This window comes from Aspergillus sydowii (genome assembly GCF_001890705.1).
Source record: "Aspergillus sydowii CBS 593.65 unplaced genomic scaffold ASPSYscaffold_3, whole genome shotgun sequence".
Lineage (NCBI taxonomy): Eukaryota > Fungi > Ascomycota > Eurotiomycetes > Eurotiales > Aspergillaceae > Aspergillus > Aspergillus sydowii.
Window position 1 is genome coordinate 1,171,788 of NW_024467861.1, and position 16,225 is coordinate 1,188,012.

Below are 16,225 nucleotides of genomic sequence, written 5' to 3' on the forward strand. Positions count from 1 at the left end.
CTGTCGTCTGTCACCACGCGGTTTGCCTGCTGATATTTCAACACTCTCTGCTCAACAGGGAAAACGCAGATATTAGGATCTCTCCTTTGTCACTTTCACGTCAGTTTGAGAGTTAGAAAACAGACAAGGACCCCTCTGGAAGTGGTAGTGGATAACAACGAGCTTTGTGCAGCAATTCCGAAGGATCAGGCTAGTGATTGGTTTTTGACTCGTGGACGACTGATTCCCGCTAAACAATGGCTGCGGAAGATGGACTGGCGGACGGGAGCATGGCCGATATCGTCCGTGCGCTTGAGCTCATACACAATCCTTCGTCAACAAATGAGCTTCGCCGCGAGGCACTCCAGTTTGTGGAATCGCAGAAGGGGAGCCCATCTGCCGCCCATAATGGCTTCCTGCTAGCGTCGCGAAGAGAAAATGATGCATTGGTTCGCTATTTCGGGTTGACTCTTCTCGATCACGTCCTACGCCATACTTCGTTCACTGCTACGGATGAGATCGTGGGCTTGAGGGATATCGTTTTGAAGCTTGCCCAAGCCATTCAACCGGAAGATCCTGCATATATTCGCAACAAGATTCCGCAGTTATGGGCTGAGGTCGCCAAGAGAAGCTGGGGCCTGGATTGGCTGGACATGGATGAGCGCCTTGTCCAATTCTGGAATGCAAGTCTTGTGCATAAGGAATTGGTTCTACTCGTTCTCGAGACACTTTCGGAAGATATATTCTATCGTGAGGATACTGTTTCATCGTTGCGCGGGACAGATCTAAACCGAACTTTGGTGGAAATTTACACACCCCTGGCTGTATTCGAGCAAGCGCATCCGGAACGCGATAACCACGTAGAAATTCGTTGCGGGAACGAGGGTTGGCTGGCTCGAATTTGCGAATTTCTTCAGGACTGCATCGGCAATATACAACATTCGAAACAAGCAAAAGATGCTGCTCTGAAGGCTCTAGCCAACTTCAAGTCGGTGCTAGTGTGGTCAATACCTAGAGCTATTCATCTCTCGGGCTGTGTTCAGAGCATTGCTAGAGCTTTCACTTGCAACGATGAGCAGGTATTATTGGTAAGTATCCGATTGACATTCTTGCGGCTAGGATGCTCACGAAACCTTTAGGCTGCGGTCGAGGCATTACATGCGCTATATAGCAGATCAGCCTACGACAGTGAAGGATTTCAACCTCTAGTACATATAATGTACGAAACAGAGTCCCTCAATGTGATCTTAAAGCTATTCCAGTGGTCAGTTGTTGGCCCTGAAGAAATCGACGATACAAAATACACAATATCCAAAAAACTCTCTGAGGTATTTACTATATCTACCGTCCAATTAGAAGTAAAGGGTTGCACTAATGTATCTAATAGGTGGTTTCCTATGTTGCGGGCTTTCTCGAAGAAAAAGGCTTCACTATTGAAAGTTCACCTGGTGTGGACTTGCCATTCTTTTTTCATCTCATGTTAAATGTTGTTCAGCATCGCAGTCTTACTGTGTCGATACCCGTTCTGCATATTTGGTCAAAACTAATTGCATCCCCCAAGGTTGGGAACCTAGAAGTTGTGGTGAACCTCATCCCACCATTACTAACCATCTGTACTGAACGTCTTGTGCATTGGGAGTCCCTCCCTGCCGATTCAGAGGATCCCACAGTAATATTCCTAAATGAAGATATTGACACTGTTCCGGAAAAACATGCATTCGTTGGGAATTACCGTCGCTACTGTTCGTCCATTATCGAGACGATCGTACAGAAACGACCTGAAGAAGCCATCCCCCACATTCTCCTTGGAGTTGATGGCAACCTAGATAACCTGTATAGCGGGGTCGAACCATTCACTGGTAGGATTACTACCTGTAACTAAATTGTTGAGTTTACGCTAATCGACTACAAGCGGAATCGTTCTCAAAGAACTCGGTGCCTTTGATGCGCGCAGATACGCAATTTGCTGTGGTGGATGCGACCCTGAAGGGTTATAATAAATGGGTTGCGCTGCATGGACGAATGCCGCAACACGATGTAGGCCTATTCAGATGCGTTGACGGGGATTGTACTAACGGAAAATAGGAACAAAGGCGCTCTGAGCTGGAAAATATTCTAGAAACTTGGGCATATAAGTTGATGCAAAGAAACTTCGAGGTTTGTTCAATCGCCATTTTCGCATCATACGCGTAATTGACCATATGATGTAGGATCCAGTGTTAAAGCAGCGCATCGTAAAACTTGTCGTCGACATATCCTCAAAATCCCTCGATAAAACACCCAGTTTTGCGCTCAAGGTTCTAGAGTACACTCTCATGACACGTCTACCTGACCGACCCGAGTTCCCAGCTTATTCAGAGGCCATAAAAGAGCTCCATGGATTGGCTAGTCACGAGCTACGTCGGCTTGCAACTCGCTATGCTGACTACTTTTCTGTGGGGTCCCCTCATTTAGACCAGAAGCTCTACTAACAAACGCATACAGACCTTCTATGACCTTCTGGAACCTAAGATCCAAGAGATTACCTTGACCAACCGAGTCGACGACAAGCTTCATATGGAGTTCACCTCTATCCTTCTTATTATCATGTATGGTGGACCGGTCGTTCTATCTACTGTCCTATTGCTGACTACTTTAGGCAACGTGCAAATAACATCGACCCTTATCTGCGCCAGTCGCGATTGGCTTCGTTTGTGGAACCAATCAAGCAGGCCTGGCAGGATGACGAGCTCCGCAATATGTGCACGACCTTTGAAGGATTTTGCAACATGCTCGGGCTGCAAAATGTAGGGCCATACATGCAGTCGAAGCAAGCCCAAAAGCTGGCGGATTGGTCAGAAGTGACTCTTGATGCGGAGGGCAAACAAGTCCAGGAGGAAATGACCCGGAAATTTCAGGTGATAAGCCCTTGATAAGCCCTTAGAGCTGAATTCTGCAGTCAATAAACTAACAGAAATATAGCAACTACCTCTAAGGGGTACAAAAACGATGTTAGCGGTATCTACGGACAAGCTCAAGAAAGCAGAGCCGCCATACGACATTGCCTGTACTCTCTGGCATGACATCATCCCAACAGTCTTGCCAAGTCTTTTGCAGCTTGTCAGGTAAGGTTCACGGTGATGATTGAACGCTCTGAACTAATATCCTGGCAGCAACGCCCATGCGTTTCACAATCCAGAGAATTGGGCCGGTCTCCCTGGTGACATGCGGGGTATTGTTGAGCGGATTCTAACGGATAGATTCTGGCAAGCCGGTATATCGACTGGAAGTCGAGATGATTTCTACGCGAAAATCACAGCTTCTCGGGCGTCCCTTGAGGGCTTCGCGTCATCGGTGAGAGGAAAAGTCAGGGCTGTAAGAGAATCCTGCTACTCAATGCTCTTCAGCATGAGCAGATTGCGCGAGCATTTCTACGGGTTTGCGGAACTTCCTGGGCCGCTATCTCAAGCTCTTTTCAAAGACTCCCCTCATCTCTCTTCCCATCAATTTTCGGTCCTTCTCAACATCTCTAGGTGTCTAATTGACGACTGCCCTGTCCGCTTTCGAAGCCAATTCTTGCCCCCAATGTTGTCCACTCTATTTATCAATATCGACCGAAAAGTCACCTCGGAATGGGAGATCATTGAACAACGCAAAGCAGGACTGGGAGACGGCGATTTAGCCGATGAGATGAAGTCAGAGAGCATCCTGCGACAGCTGACATATTCAACGGTTATTATGGTGGCAAGCCTTCTGGACCCACAACGAGGAGGTGCGAGACACAGCCCAAGAACAATCAGCTTATCCACCAAGCTAATCCCTGAATCTATAGACCCTGATGAGGAACCCGCGGATCCAAGTGTCCCCCTCCCGCCACCAGCACTGTCAGACTCGATCAGACACTTTGTGCTTTCTTCCACTGAAATATTCGAGCCAGTAATGCTTTTCTGTACCCACGCACTGCGTATGCGTGATACACGGTGCTGTAGCATTATAACACGGGTCATCCGATCCATTCTGCAAGACTTTGCTCCTCCCAACAACTCACAAACAGTCATAACTATCCGCGAATTCATATCTTCCGAAGTGCTAAAAGCATGTATAACGTCAGTGCACGAACCATACTTCGTCGATATGCAGAAAGACCTGGCGCAACTCATCGCCTCCATCTGGGTCTTATACGGCGCAAGCACTCCAACACCAAAGGCCCTAATACTCAGCCTTCCCGGCATGACTGAACAGTTAGTAGCGAGCACCGAAGCTGCTCTTGTGCGCTCCACATCAGCACGCCAGCAGCGAGCCTTAGTCCTTGACCTCCTAGAAGGGCTTAGAGGTGTCAGCGTTGCCGAACAAGGCAAGATTCTGGGATCCCGTGAAGAACGCCGCAAAGCACGAAGCGCTCTCCAAGAAAGATATATGAGCAACGAGATGGAAGGCCAGCAGGGCCAGAAGGTTGATATAAATGATGGACCGGACCTTTCTGGTGTTGCAGATATGTTTGGTTGAGGATGAGCCCTGGCTTTGTATATTATGATCTCACTTGAGCGTATAGTCGGCATCTGGTGGTCTGGAAAAGAAAAATAGATATCCTTCTTTGAGGCTTAGATATTATAATGGCTACATCTTGTGCTCATGGTGAACCTCTTTACTCCCGCATATGAAGATAATGACTTAGGTTTAGACGTAGGTTTACAAGGGTATGGAATAATGACAATGGAGAGAAAAAGCGAAAAATTGTTGTGGAACTAGTCTGCCCTTTTCCAGACGGTATATCTACAGTGTACATTGTTTCTCGAGCCCTCAACTTCGCCAGACAATCCGGTAATTGTCTTCGACCTCCGCTCACGCCATTGTATACCCTTCACATATTCTTCGCCAGAACCGACAGCTCATATCTATTCTGACTCTTAAACACCAAATTATTCACAACTCACCACAACCCCTTAGTTCATGGCCTTTGCGGGAGTGTACGCATATGTAGGACGAACGAATCTAAATCCCCAATCGTTAGCCATGACCATTCCCATAGAAAGCAATTCAAAAACTGGCGGATAATAAGTGACCCAATACGTACCGATCAGAGTTGTAAACCTTCGTCTCGCCTCCCAGCAATTGCTGCTCGCGCGCCTTGTCGGCGAAGTATCGGCGGGCCTGGTCGCGGTCTTCCTCGGCCTGGAGGAGAGGGAGGATGTGTAGACGACCCCAGATCTTCTCACGGGCGAGTTCGCTAGAACACGGAATTCGGTTAGTTAATTTTCTTTCAATTGTGCTCAACGTCTCTCAATTGCGATATATTAAGGCACGATAGGGAAGGAGGCGTACTTCTGTTCCCGAACACCGTGGAAGAGCTGGTAGTATCCGTAGGCCATGAAAAGGTGCATGCCAACGAGGTAGGTAATTGGTCGGAAGCCACGGGCGGGAATGTTGCGCTTTTAATCGGACTATTTGTTAGCTTTCAATTCCATCTCATAGTCGAATCGTGGATCGACCGTGTGGTGATTTGACTGTTCGTTGGCGGATGGAAGGGAGCAATCTGGCGTACCTTGTACTGCACTTGCCGGTAGCCCCCGGCCGGGGGCATATCCTGAGGCATGTTGGCGACTGACGAGATCGGCAGCTGCCTTCAATTGGTGTAGAGAGGGGGCGTTTCGTTCGAAGGGCAGGTCTTCGGTGATGATGGAGTTGGCGGAGAAGTTGGGTTCCTGGTCACGTGCGGAGCCTGCGTTTGGTAATGGCTGCTTTGGGTGTCGTGATTGGCCGATCTTTCTTGCTGACGATCGTCCTTCGCGAGGAGCGCATAGAAATGATATCTACCACAGTGCATTTGGATACGCCCGGGTTTTTTACCATGGTCGTTAATATGGAGCTATCTGAAGTATTTATAGAAGGCTTATTGGTCTAGACAGAACGGAGTCTATGCCACTGGTACGAAATCACCTGACAGGTAAAGCAGCGGCATGGGCTTGCTCGATGTGGGGCTTGCTTTCACCCGATGCCTTTTTTTTTTTGGGCAGTTCGAAGGAAGCTGGACAACTTAATATCTCAACACTTTGTCATTCACTCGAAATCACACAATGGAGGAAGAAGAAAGGCCTAGGAAGATCCAAAAGGTGGATGTGACTGAGGCTCATGAGTCCGAACCGCTAATGACCGGCGCAATTGAAAGCGCGCAAGACGATACCTCCAAACACAATGACGCGACACACGAGATCCCCGCTGCGACCACCGAGAAGGAATCGGAGGCGCCAACACCTGACCCAGATGGGTCTGAACCTACCACACAGAAGTTATCAAAGAGACAGATGAGAAGGCAAGCGCGGCGTGAACAATGGGAAGCGGAACGAGAGTCGCGCAAGGTCATTCGCAGGCAAAGGGCTGCTGATAAGAGAGATCGAAAACGCGCAGTCTGGGACGAAGCAAATAAACAGGGCAAAAATCCGTCGGAAGAGGTGCGAAAGCTGTTCCCAAAGACCGAGCGACCACGAAAGCCAACTAAACTTCCACTTACTCTGGTTATTGACTGTGGATTCGACGACCTTATGATGGAAAAAGAGAGAATTTCCCTGGCGCAACAACTTACCCGAGCGTACTCGGAGAATAACAAATCTCCATATAATGCTCATATGGTCATGTCATCTTTTGATAAACTGTTGAAGGAGCGTTTCGAAACAGTCCTCAACAGGACCCATGAGAGTTGGCGGGGAGTTCGCTTCTTAACAGAGGATTGGTTTTATGCTGCAAACCAAGCGACCGAGTTAATGCAAGGACCGCAGGGTGGGACATTGGATGGACCGTTCGCAGACAAAGCTGATGCCAACCCGGAAGATGGAGAGATTGTATACCTCTCCAGTGACAGCTCGGAAACGCTGACCGAACTCAAACCGTACAGTACTTATATCATTGGCGGCCTAGTGGACAAGAATCGACACAAGGGGATCTGCCACAAGCGGGCAACTGAGCTGGGCATCAAAACCGCGAAGCTACCGATTGGAAGTTACATCCAGATGGCATCGCGCCCCGTCTTAGCGACGAATCATGTCGTGGAAATCATGGTCCGCTGGCTACAATTAGGGGACTGGGGAGAGGCGTTTATGCAGACTCTCCCGGCACGGAAAGGGGGTGTTTTGAGGGACAGTGATAAGGATCAGGGAGCTTCGACGCCACATGATGACAATGGTGAGCCGGGTAGTGAGAAAGAAGCTGTGCCTGGGACAGTTGAAACTGCCGATGCCGACAACAATGACGCCGGTGATGATCACAAGCAAGCTGAATAAATGCATTGCCCAATGACAGACTACAAGTTCAGTGCTCTCAGTTTCACCCTAATAGGATCGATATAGAATTCTCTCGAAGATCAATTGCTTTAAGTTGCATATCATGACCCGTGGTCATCATACAAACTTATAGTGTTACCAAGAATTGTTCCAAGCGTCGTTATTGCTTTAGGTAAAAGAAGTTCGGGAAAGTACGGACGGAAGGTATAGATATTATCAGTCACGCGGTAAATATATTGGTATGTTTATAATGGGTATATACTTAATAAGGGTATTCTATTGCAATTCAGGCTCGTGGATTAGATCTAGCATGAATTAAACTAAACAAGCCTGCATTAAATAGCCAATCGGTTCGTATATTAAGAGAACGGGAACAAGAAGATGAAGATCGGTGGAAGCGATAAGATAATGCCATCGCACCGCCACATATTCTAGCGCCACATCATTGCCACATAGTTGCCACTAGGCGATGACATAACCCAAGATCGGTGTTTTGTTCACTAGTTAGTTGTTATGGACCCTCTCAAAGAAAAAAGTCCAGCATATCATCACTTTTCTCCTAGACGAAGGACAGCATTTTTCTGGCAGCATCTGGAATACTTGCTACCGGGTTATGAAACCTCACCTTCTGACGAAGCCGTCATCTGTCATTTCGCCCTCTGGTTCCTTCGCCCTATTCCTTTTGTGATCCCTGCTTTGGGGCCACCTTCCTCCCGCAAAAACAAACAAACTGAGCTATCAGCTGTTGCTAAGCAGCCCGAGATTCCGCCAACATGTTCATGCTCCGTAATGGTATGTCACCGTGCACCTAACCTGCTTTCCTCCTTCTCTTTCTATGTTTCATCTTTCAGTGTCTGTTTGTTGTTCTTACCCCGCGATCTACCCCTCCTCATACCGCCTCAGATTGACTTTCCACTTTGCCACTGGGAAAGAAGACGTCGCACTAATAATTGCTTGACAACAATCACAGTGAGCAAATTCATCTTCGGTGATAGCTCCAAAGAATCCATCATCGACATACCACAAGGCCAGCTGTACCTTGTCCGCCCACTATCCCCAAAGGGTTACTCTGAGCTTATCTTCAAGGACGCTGCTGCCTCAATTCGACGCACCGGCCAGGAGTTCCAGTATCAGCTTGTTATCCAGCGTGCCTACGAGGAAGGGGAGGAAGAGCTTGCGGAAGACGACGACGGTCAGGGAGCTAGTGATTCTTTGGACAAAGACGAGAAAGCTTTCCTTCTCGATCAGAACCTCCACTTCCGCTCGGAGGTACGCGAAGGTGGCTCGAAAATCCTCGCCTGGAGAGACCTAAGTGGCGATCTGGGTGACTTGTTTGAGTTTGTCTGTGACACTTCTGTTCCTTCGGACAAGGTTGCCACGTTTGAGTTGGCCGCTTTCCAGTGTCAATTCGAGCGTAAGCATCGCCAAAGTGCCCAGAGAGCGACCGCAGAAGAGCTTCAGGAATTCTCCTTCCAGGAGGAAAGACCTATCCCATCTGCAAGCCCCATCACGTCGCCAACGAAGACCCGAACGCACTCAGTGGCGTCTAGGGACTCCGCCATGGTTCGAGACGCTGAATACACTCGCTCTAAGAAGCAACTCGCAGCGCCGGCTGTGACTGATGAGCAGACTGTCGCACCGCCCTCTGCTGCCCAGCCTGAGGCCAGGGAAGTTTTAACTAAAGAAAGAGCGGAGTTGCATCTCTTCGATTTCCAAACTGGAACTTTTGTCCTTCAAGACTCTAACGTGACTGCTACCGTGACTGAAGTTGGTGACTGGAAATATTGGCTTCAAATCAGCGGTGAGAATAAGGATTGGCTAGGACAGGCAGTGGTGGCAGATATCAACCCCGTCTTCAATTTTGAATACTTGTCGTTTATCTTCAACCACTATGATGAAACCGGATCGGCTTATTCTTGGCTTTTGCGCTTCACAGACCAAGAAACGGAAGAAAGGTTTCAGCAAGGCTTGCTTCAGGCGCTCTGGGAGCAACTGAACGAGGTCAAATGGACTAAAGTGAAGGATAATGACAAGGAGTACGTCTTGGACGCTTTCCAGGACCTCACCATGGAAGATGCAGAGGAGGCGGAGAAAGAAGAAGACGAAGAAGAGGAAGAAGAGGAAGAAGAGGAAGACGACACCAATGATGGCCAACGCAGCGAACACTATGATTCTGATGAAGAGCAGGACGACGTGGTGACGCGTGATGCCGATGGCAATGTCAATTCTCAGCTCGCCGTCGGTTACAAGCATGATCGCTCCTTTGTCGTCCGTGGTTCGAAGATCGGAGTCTTCAAGCACACGCCAGACAATAATCTCGAATTTTCAACCAACATTTCCAAGGTCGAAACACCTAAGGGCAAGCTCTTCAGCCCTAAAAAGGTCATGCTGCACGCTGAAGACTCGAATCTAATTCTTCAGAACAACGATAACCCCAACTCTCTCTACCGGATGGATTTGGAATATGGTAAGATTGTCGACGAGTGGAAGGTCCATGATGATATTCCGGTTGAGACCTTTGCTCCTGAGAGTGTAAGTCTTTCCTTCTTTATAATTATTTATTGCTGTGCTGATACTAATCTTGGCAGAAATTCTCGCAAATGACCTCTGCTCAACCATTCGTTGGAGCGTCTAACAATGCACTTTTCCGTGTTGATCCTCGTTTGGCTGGAAACAAGTTGGTTGATGCGGAACTGAAGCAGTATGCTAGCAAGAATGACTTCTCCGCCCTGGCAACAACAGAAAAGGGATATCTCGCCGTGGCCTCCAACAAGGGTGATATTCGTATGTTTGACCGTCTGGGAATCAACGCAAAGACACATATTCCTGCACTGGGGGAGGCCATATTCGGTTTAGATGTGTCTGCTGATGGCCGCTGGGTTCTTGCCACTTGCCGCACCTATCTCCTTCTCATTGACTCTCTGCAAAGGGACGGTAAGAATGAAGGCAAACTGGGATTCGAGCGTTCGTTCGCGAAGGACTCCAAACCACAACCTCGACGGCTCGGTCTAACGCCTGCCCACGTTGCTCAATTCCAACACGAAACAAAGAAGCCAATTTCATTTACCCCTGCTCGCTTCAACACTGGTGTTGATAGTGAGGAAACTTCTATTGTCACTGCCACGGGTCCGTTCGTCATCACCTGGAACTTGAAGAAGGTTGTTGCGGGCCGCAAGGACCCCTACACCATCAAACGCTATTCCGAGGACGTGATGGCCGACAATTTCCGCTTCGGTTCAGACAAGAATGTCATTGTTGCGCTCCCCAATGAAGTTAACATGGTGGCGAAGCGAGCCTTACAGAGACCAACCCGCGAAAGCATTGCTGGTCCCGTTACACCCAGCCGTCGCGGCACACGCTGGGGCAGTCGGCTTGGTAGGGATGATATTGTCAATTCTCCTTATTAGATTTTCTTTTTTTTTTTTTTTCTCATTTTGTTTCATTTTTTACGCCGATCATGTTTTGACGATTACGTGAATTTTTCCTTTTTTTTTTCGTTAAGATATGCATACCCATGTCGTTTTTATTATTTTACGATCTGAATTATATTTGGTACTAATCTTCCGATCTTGTTTTTAATTACTATTGTAATATTCACCTTTTCTACTCGTGATTTGTCGCGCTTGGTACAACGCTCAAACTCACGTTTAATATCCACATAGGTAGCTAGGTATTAGTAGCTAGTAATAAATGACATAAATACGAATCTCACTACTGAGCCATATTCTACATTTAAAGCTAGTGTGGTTTCTTGAAAGGAATAGCCACACCAAGATGGATAATTCACCCAGCCAGACAGAATCTGGGTTGTACGGAAAGCAATGGTATTCCGCGCCACTTCCAGATCAGGAATCAGTTGCAGAGGTAAATGAAAGGTGAAGGTGAATGATGGGCTATTTTCATACTCAAACTAGAGACGACGTCCATGGTTTTCGAATCATCTTCCCGTGACATTGCCAAAAAGTACCTACCCAATAGAGCCGGGACATATGTAGTCACGGGTCACATGTCCCAACGTCATCCTGCCACAAACACAAGCCACCAGTTAGTGCTTATCTTTACGTTCAGTTCCTTTTTATCGCGGCTATTTTGTTCAGAACGAATTTCTTTCAGAGATTCTATACCTTTCGTTTGTATAGGTCGGTAAGGTGGGCCGTGGGCATCATCGTACATCTCTTGTTCAGCCCTAGTGGGGCCGATTAGTCAAATGGAACTGACCGTTGCTAGATCATAAAGCAGCCATGATGTTTCCTTCGGAGAACGTTATGTCCAATGCCTTCTCCTCCCAGCACCCATGGCACCTGCACCCGCAGACTCCCGGTGCTGCAGAGCAGAAACGAGAAACATTTCCCGCTTGGAGTGTCGTCGAGGATACCAAGAGGAAGGCAGACGCTCTCGGCAAAGAAGCTGCGCGCGAATACAACATCGTGAGCCAGAAGGCCCAAGCCAAGACCGGCAAGATCGAGCCATGGACGGCCAAATATTATGCGGCCTGTACCGTCGGTGGAATGATGGCTTGCGTAAGGGCTATTTGTTCGCTTTGGTGACCTTTACTTAACTAATGGTGGGCTAGGGCCTTACACACACAGCCGTTACTCCATTGGATCTCATTAAATGCCGACGCCAGGTCGACTCATCGATGTACAAGAGCAATATGGATGCATTCCGTAAGATCCGCGCTGCCGAGGGCTTCAGGGGTGTATTTACCGGCTGGAGTCCCACTTTTTTTGGCTACAGCGTAAGCTGAACATGCTACTGCGCTTAACCTGCAGATGGTACTAACTGGGTGAAAAGGCCCAAGGAGCGTTCAAGTATGGAGGATACGAATACTTCAAGAAGTTCTACAGTGACCTTGTTGGAGTTGAAAATGCGAACCGTTACAAGACGGCTCTGTACTTGACTGCCAGTGCTTCGGCCGAGTTGATCGCCGACGTTGCGCTCTGCCCATTCGAGGCAGTGAAAGTCAGGACGCAGACGTCTATTCCACCCGAGTTCCGCTCTACGTTTGGCGGAATATCTGCCGTCGTTGCGAAGGAGGGAACGTCTGGGTAAGTAGTGGTGTGGACCGCGGCTCATAGCACTACTAATTATGTCAGATTGTACAAAGGCCTGTATCCTCTCTGGGGCCGACAGATTCCCTACACCATGATGAAGTTTGCCTCTTTTGAGAACATCGTCGCGGCCATCTATCACTATCTCCCAGGCAAAAAGTCGGACTATAACAAGGGTGCGCAGACTGCCGTTGCATTTTCCGGAGGCTATCTAGCCGGTATTCTCTGCGCAATAGTTTCACACCCCGCCGACGTCCTCGTTTCCAAGTTGAACGCCAATCGACTGCCCGGCGAAGCATTCGGTGCCGCCACTGGTCGAATCTACAAGGAGATCGGCTTTGCAGGTCTATGGAACGGTCTCGCTGTCAGGATTGTCATGATCGGAACCTTGGTGAGTTGGTCATCTCCGTATGCACCTCGTAGACTTTGAAGCTGACGATCGCGTGTTTTAGACCGGTCTCCAATGGATGATGTATGTTCTTGCTTACTTTTTCCAACCCACCTAGATCAAAACCCGGAAATTTTCTTGCATGACATGTGCTAACTTTATACAGCTATGATTCGTTCAAGATCTTCATGGGTCTTCCAACTACAGGAGGAGGCCCAGCACAAAAGGAGCAGAAGTAGATTGCCGCATTGGATGGAGCAACGCCAGGGTAAGATCGCGCCATTTACAGATGTAGTACGATGGCTAATGCAGCTCTCTATGTTACCGTCAAATATATCAGTTTATGTGTTTGTATAATCGAAATAATCGTTTGCTGATTTCGTACTTACCCTGTGCTATCGAGGCTGGGAAATAAGCGGCGCAATTCATTGCTCACTATCAGTCAAAAAGTTAGTCACTAGTTTATCTTATCAGCTCGGCCTCATAGTCCCGCTTGATATAGTTTAATCTTGGTTCCTTTACCTATCGGTCCCAACGTCATCAGCCTCGTCCCACTAGTTCTTGGATGCGCCGCGAGGACGAAGTCGGGTCTTGATTTTGTCGTACTTTATCTTAGAACCCCCCCCACCCCCTTCTTCTTATCTATCCCCCTTCCCCTGATCCGATCTCTTCGACCTGCTATACACAACCCTAAACACAGCATAGAGAGCAGCGCAACATGGTCGAACACGAGGCACCCATCGTCTCTCACGGCCGAGGAGGTCTGTCTTATTTCTGTTCAGACCACACCCTTCCTGCAAATACAACTGACACAGCATCGCAACCAGGACAGGGAAACATCGGCCCAGATAGTAACGAGTACATGAAGCCCACCATCAAGACGCGCCAAATACTAAATGGGTCAAATATAGGTACATCGACGGTGGCATCGTCCGCGAAGGACCCATCGGTGACCAAGGCGACGGCGCTTATTCCGCTGGTGTATGTACTTCCAATCTCCCCCTATCCACGCTACTCTCTCTCTCTCTCTCTCTCTCTCCCCCTCTCGCTCGCTCCGTTATTGTTGATTTCTCGACAACCATCCACAATATCACTAAAAATATATTCGCTTCCAGCGAGGCGGCGCAGGCAACATCGGCTCTCCGCATGTAAAGCCAACAACAAAAATCCCACACGATGTAGAATTCATCCCCGAGATATCGGTGCGCCAGTCCATGGAAGGAGACTACCATACCGGTGTATGTCGTGCAGTCCGTCCCTGCTTACCCAAATCTGGAACCTTGATTAGTTATATTGGGCCGCTAACCACTGTCCATTTCTTGATGTGGTGTTTAGCGCGGCGGCCAGGGAAACGTCCATCTAGACCCCGAGCACCAGAGGGCCAAGGACGAGAAGAAGGAAGAGAAGGCCAAGGCGAGGGAGGAGAAGAAGGCTGAGAAGGCGGCTGGTGCTGCGCCTGAGGGATTGGCGGATAAGTTGAAGTATAAGATTTTCGGCAAGAAGTGATCTGTACTCAGGGACATATCCTGAATTGGGACTATTTTTGGATTTGAGGTCTTCTTTTTTTGTCATGCAATATGCGGGCATTCGTACTTACAGGATGAAGTTGGCGGAATGATCTTTTGGTTTTCTTGTCTATGATGGTATTGTGATTCCCTCTATAATCGTTTTTATCAGTCTTTGTTTGAACTTGACTACCTCTGCTTAAGATCCTAGTGCTCTGCTTATAAATACAGGAATAGTGCTGCAAGTATATATGAAAATGCTTGAATCAAGTGCAGAAGGTGGTACAAATCCAATAATTCAACGTCAAACCCAGAATCGCTTCTTATATCCCGGTTCAAGCCATAACATCAAAGTACAATCCGCTCAAAACCAAACAAAACTGAAGTGAGGTGTGACCATAATTTCATATGTAGTAAAGGGAATCGAAATGTAGGGTCCCTTCATCGATTGTATCGTAATCTCATCATCCATCCATAACCCATTAAGTAATCCTGCAAGCAAATATTCGAATAGAAACAAGGAAAAAATGCCAAATCCTCCACCACACTCCAGCACCAGAGTTAGATAAACGCCGTTGAATATTACATCCGCGCAAAAATAGAGTAAAAGTACGCTGGAATAGAATGGGACCGGTGAAATATGGTGTACTAATTTTTGCTGAATGTTCGCTTGAACCAGCTTTTCCGCTTCGTGCTATTGTCGCCCGCGTCGGAAGAGATGCTCTGTTGCTGTACCGATTTGCGCTGTAGATGGCGTCGACCGGCTGCAAGCGGTGCACCACCAACTGGGCCGCCGGCGTTTGGATCATGCGCTGGTGGTGGCGGCGCTGGGGCTTGACCGTAAGGGGTCTTTCCGGCGGCATTGGACATAAATGCTTGATCGTTGATATTTGGCCCGGCGCCGAAGCCTTGGAAACCGTAGCTCTCAGCCATAGCCTGCTCCTGCTGCTGCTGTATTTGCTGCTGTTGCTGGAATTGGTCAAGCGAGCTGTTTATTGAACTCGGGTTGGTCGAATTGGCCCATTGATCGGGAGTGCTACCGGAACCAGAGGGTGATGCCACAGTGATATTGTCCGACGATTTGTAGTAGCCATTCTGCGCGTATCCATTCTGCGCATACGCGTTTTGCTGATTTGAGTACGATGGTTGCTCAGAATATCCCCTGGCATGTTGACGCGGTCGTCGGGGGCCGTTTTGGTTATATGGATAATAGCCCTCCGAGTGTCCTCCGCCATTATAGTAACCGTTACCGTTGTCAATGTAACTGTTCGGTCGCGAGTAGTTCGGACGGCCGGGGTATCCGCGATCAGTATATTGCCTATGCTGTCCGTTTGAGTACGGGTTATAGTAGCTGCTCCGTCTGCTGTAATCACCAGGAGTAGATTCTTCGACTGCATCTAATTAGCGACCAAACGGCCGATCGGAGATAAGAGTACTCACCCGTTTGTGCATAGGACCCAGGGCGACCGGAATATTGCCCATAGATAGCAGCCTCGAATGAGCGGATTGTGTCTAGAGGACGTTCAAATCGGGGGCGAGTAGGGTTCGAAAGATCAGGGTCAACTACAGTCGTCAATACCAAACCAGCACTTCTAGGGGCAAGTTCGCGATCAAGGGGAAACGTACCTATCACATTTCCATATTGGTCTTTGTGTTGAAGTTCCCTAAGGCTACCTATATTCGACTTCTCCAGAGCAACCAAGTCTGCGGAGTCGGTCAACAAATGTCAAAAAATTGGGTGGGCCTTGAGCGACACCTACTTGGTTGCGCTTCGTTCATGGCAAGCATTGGGTCGGCTTTTGTTTGTAGACTGCGTCTATGTTTTTCTTCAGCGGATTCGGTGAGATGTACTTTATTGCCAGAACCGCTCGAGCGATGGGTTTTTTCTGATCTCTCGGACCTGCCGCTAGAGCTGAAACCACGACTGCGCCTCGGAGACGCGGGCTGGGGGGAGGCCATTTTTATGACGAAAACTATTATTTAGCGGCCGATTAAGCAGGCTGGGAATTGGAGCTTTGGACCCGTCACGACTCAAGATCACCGTTGTGG

General features: G+C 48.4%; 7 protein-coding genes across 7 annotated transcripts; 5 read left to right on the forward strand and 2 right to left on the reverse strand.

Annotated features, from left to right (window-relative positions):
* Positions 1–236: 236 nt before the first annotated feature.
* On the forward strand, positions 237–4,464 carry ASPSYDRAFT_56251 (karyopherin MSN5; the record flags this gene model as incomplete). The annotated part of the gene is made up of 10 exons (XM_040849184.1): positions 237–1,067; positions 1,119–1,307; positions 1,367–1,838; positions 1,892–2,016; positions 2,065–2,136; positions 2,190–2,414; positions 2,464–2,567; positions 2,618–2,876; positions 2,941–3,083; positions 3,132–4,464. The coding sequence occupies 10 exons, from the start codon at positions 237–239 to the stop codon at positions 4,462–4,464; spliced, it is 3,753 nt and encodes a 1,250-aa protein (XP_040704552.1).
* A 437-nt stretch (positions 4,465–4,901) lies between these two features.
* On the reverse strand, positions 4,902–5,551 carry ASPSYDRAFT_87324 (putative NADH-ubiquinone oxidoreductase subunit GRIM-19; the record flags this gene model as incomplete). The annotated part of the gene is made up of 4 exons (XM_040851819.1): positions 4,902–4,950; positions 5,033–5,185; positions 5,281–5,387; positions 5,501–5,551. The coding sequence occupies 4 exons, from the start codon at positions 5,549–5,551 to the stop codon at positions 4,902–4,904; spliced, it is 360 nt and encodes a 119-aa protein (XP_040704553.1).
* Positions 5,552–5,733: 182 nt separating this feature from the next.
* On the forward strand, positions 5,734–7,566 carry trm10 (tRNA (guanine(9)-N(1))-methyltransferase). The gene has a single exon (XM_040846469.1). It carries the CDS (start codon positions 6,033–6,035, stop codon positions 7,230–7,232), a length of 1,200 nt encoding a protein of 399 aa, XP_040704554.1. The 5' UTR covers positions 5,734–6,032; the 3' UTR covers positions 7,233–7,566.
* A 190-nt stretch (positions 7,567–7,756) lies between these two features.
* On the forward strand, positions 7,757–10,948 carry ASPSYDRAFT_42521 (uncharacterized protein). Its single transcript, XM_040846470.1, has 3 exons — positions 7,757–8,024; positions 8,203–9,764; positions 9,821–10,948. The coding sequence occupies exons 1-3, from the start codon at positions 8,006–8,008 to the stop codon at positions 10,637–10,639; spliced, it is 2,400 nt and encodes a 799-aa protein (XP_040704555.1). The 5' UTR covers positions 7,757–8,005; the 3' UTR covers positions 10,640–10,948.
* A 369-nt stretch (positions 10,949–11,317) lies between these two features.
* Positions 11,318–12,939, forward strand: ASPSYDRAFT_173606 (putative mitochondrial phosphate carrier protein). The gene is made up of 6 exons (XM_040843442.1): positions 11,318–11,752; positions 11,806–11,970; positions 12,027–12,280; positions 12,329–12,674; positions 12,736–12,755; positions 12,838–12,939. The coding sequence occupies exons 1-6, from the start codon at positions 11,474–11,476 to the stop codon at positions 12,908–12,910; spliced, it is 1,137 nt and encodes a 378-aa protein (XP_040704556.1). The 5' UTR covers positions 11,318–11,473; the 3' UTR covers positions 12,911–12,939.
* Positions 12,940–13,389: 450 nt separating this feature from the next.
* On the forward strand, positions 13,390–14,177 carry ASPSYDRAFT_87327 (DUF3602 domain-containing protein; the record flags this gene model as incomplete). The annotated part of the gene is made up of 4 exons (XM_040851820.1): positions 13,390–13,529; positions 13,583–13,652; positions 13,787–13,909; positions 14,007–14,177. The coding sequence occupies 4 exons, from the start codon at positions 13,390–13,392 to the stop codon at positions 14,175–14,177; spliced, it is 504 nt and encodes a 167-aa protein (XP_040704557.1).
* A 647-nt stretch (positions 14,178–14,824) lies between these two features.
* On the reverse strand, positions 14,825–16,135 carry ASPSYDRAFT_56256 (uncharacterized protein; the record flags this gene model as incomplete). Its single annotated transcript, XM_040849185.1, has 4 exons — positions 14,825–15,561; positions 15,617–15,739; positions 15,803–15,880; positions 15,937–16,135. 4 exons carry the CDS (start codon positions 16,133–16,135, stop codon positions 14,825–14,827), a joined length of 1,137 nt encoding a protein of 378 aa, XP_040704558.1.
* Positions 16,136–16,225: the final 90 nt, after the last annotated feature.

Coding starts and splice junctions, on each gene's coding strand:
- trm10 (XM_040846469.1), top strand. CDS start 6,033: ATGGAGGAAGAAGAAAGGCCTAGGAAGATCCAAAAGGTGGATGTGACT.
- ASPSYDRAFT_42521 (XM_040846470.1), top strand. Junction 9,765..9,820: donor AGACCTTTGCTCCTGAGAGT/GTAAGTCTTTCC, acceptor TAATCTTGGCAG/AAATTCTCGCAAATGACCTC.
- ASPSYDRAFT_173606 (XM_040843442.1), top strand. CDS start 11,474: ATGATGTTTCCTTCGGAGAACGTTATGTCCAATGCCTTCTCCTCCCAG. Junction 11,753..11,805: donor TCGGTGGAATGATGGCTTGC/GTAAGGGCTATT, acceptor ATGGTGGGCTAG/GGCCTTACACACACAGCCGT. Junction 12,281..12,328: donor GCGAAGGAGGGAACGTCTGG/GTAAGTAGTGGT, acceptor TAATTATGTCAG/ATTGTACAAAGGCCTGTATC.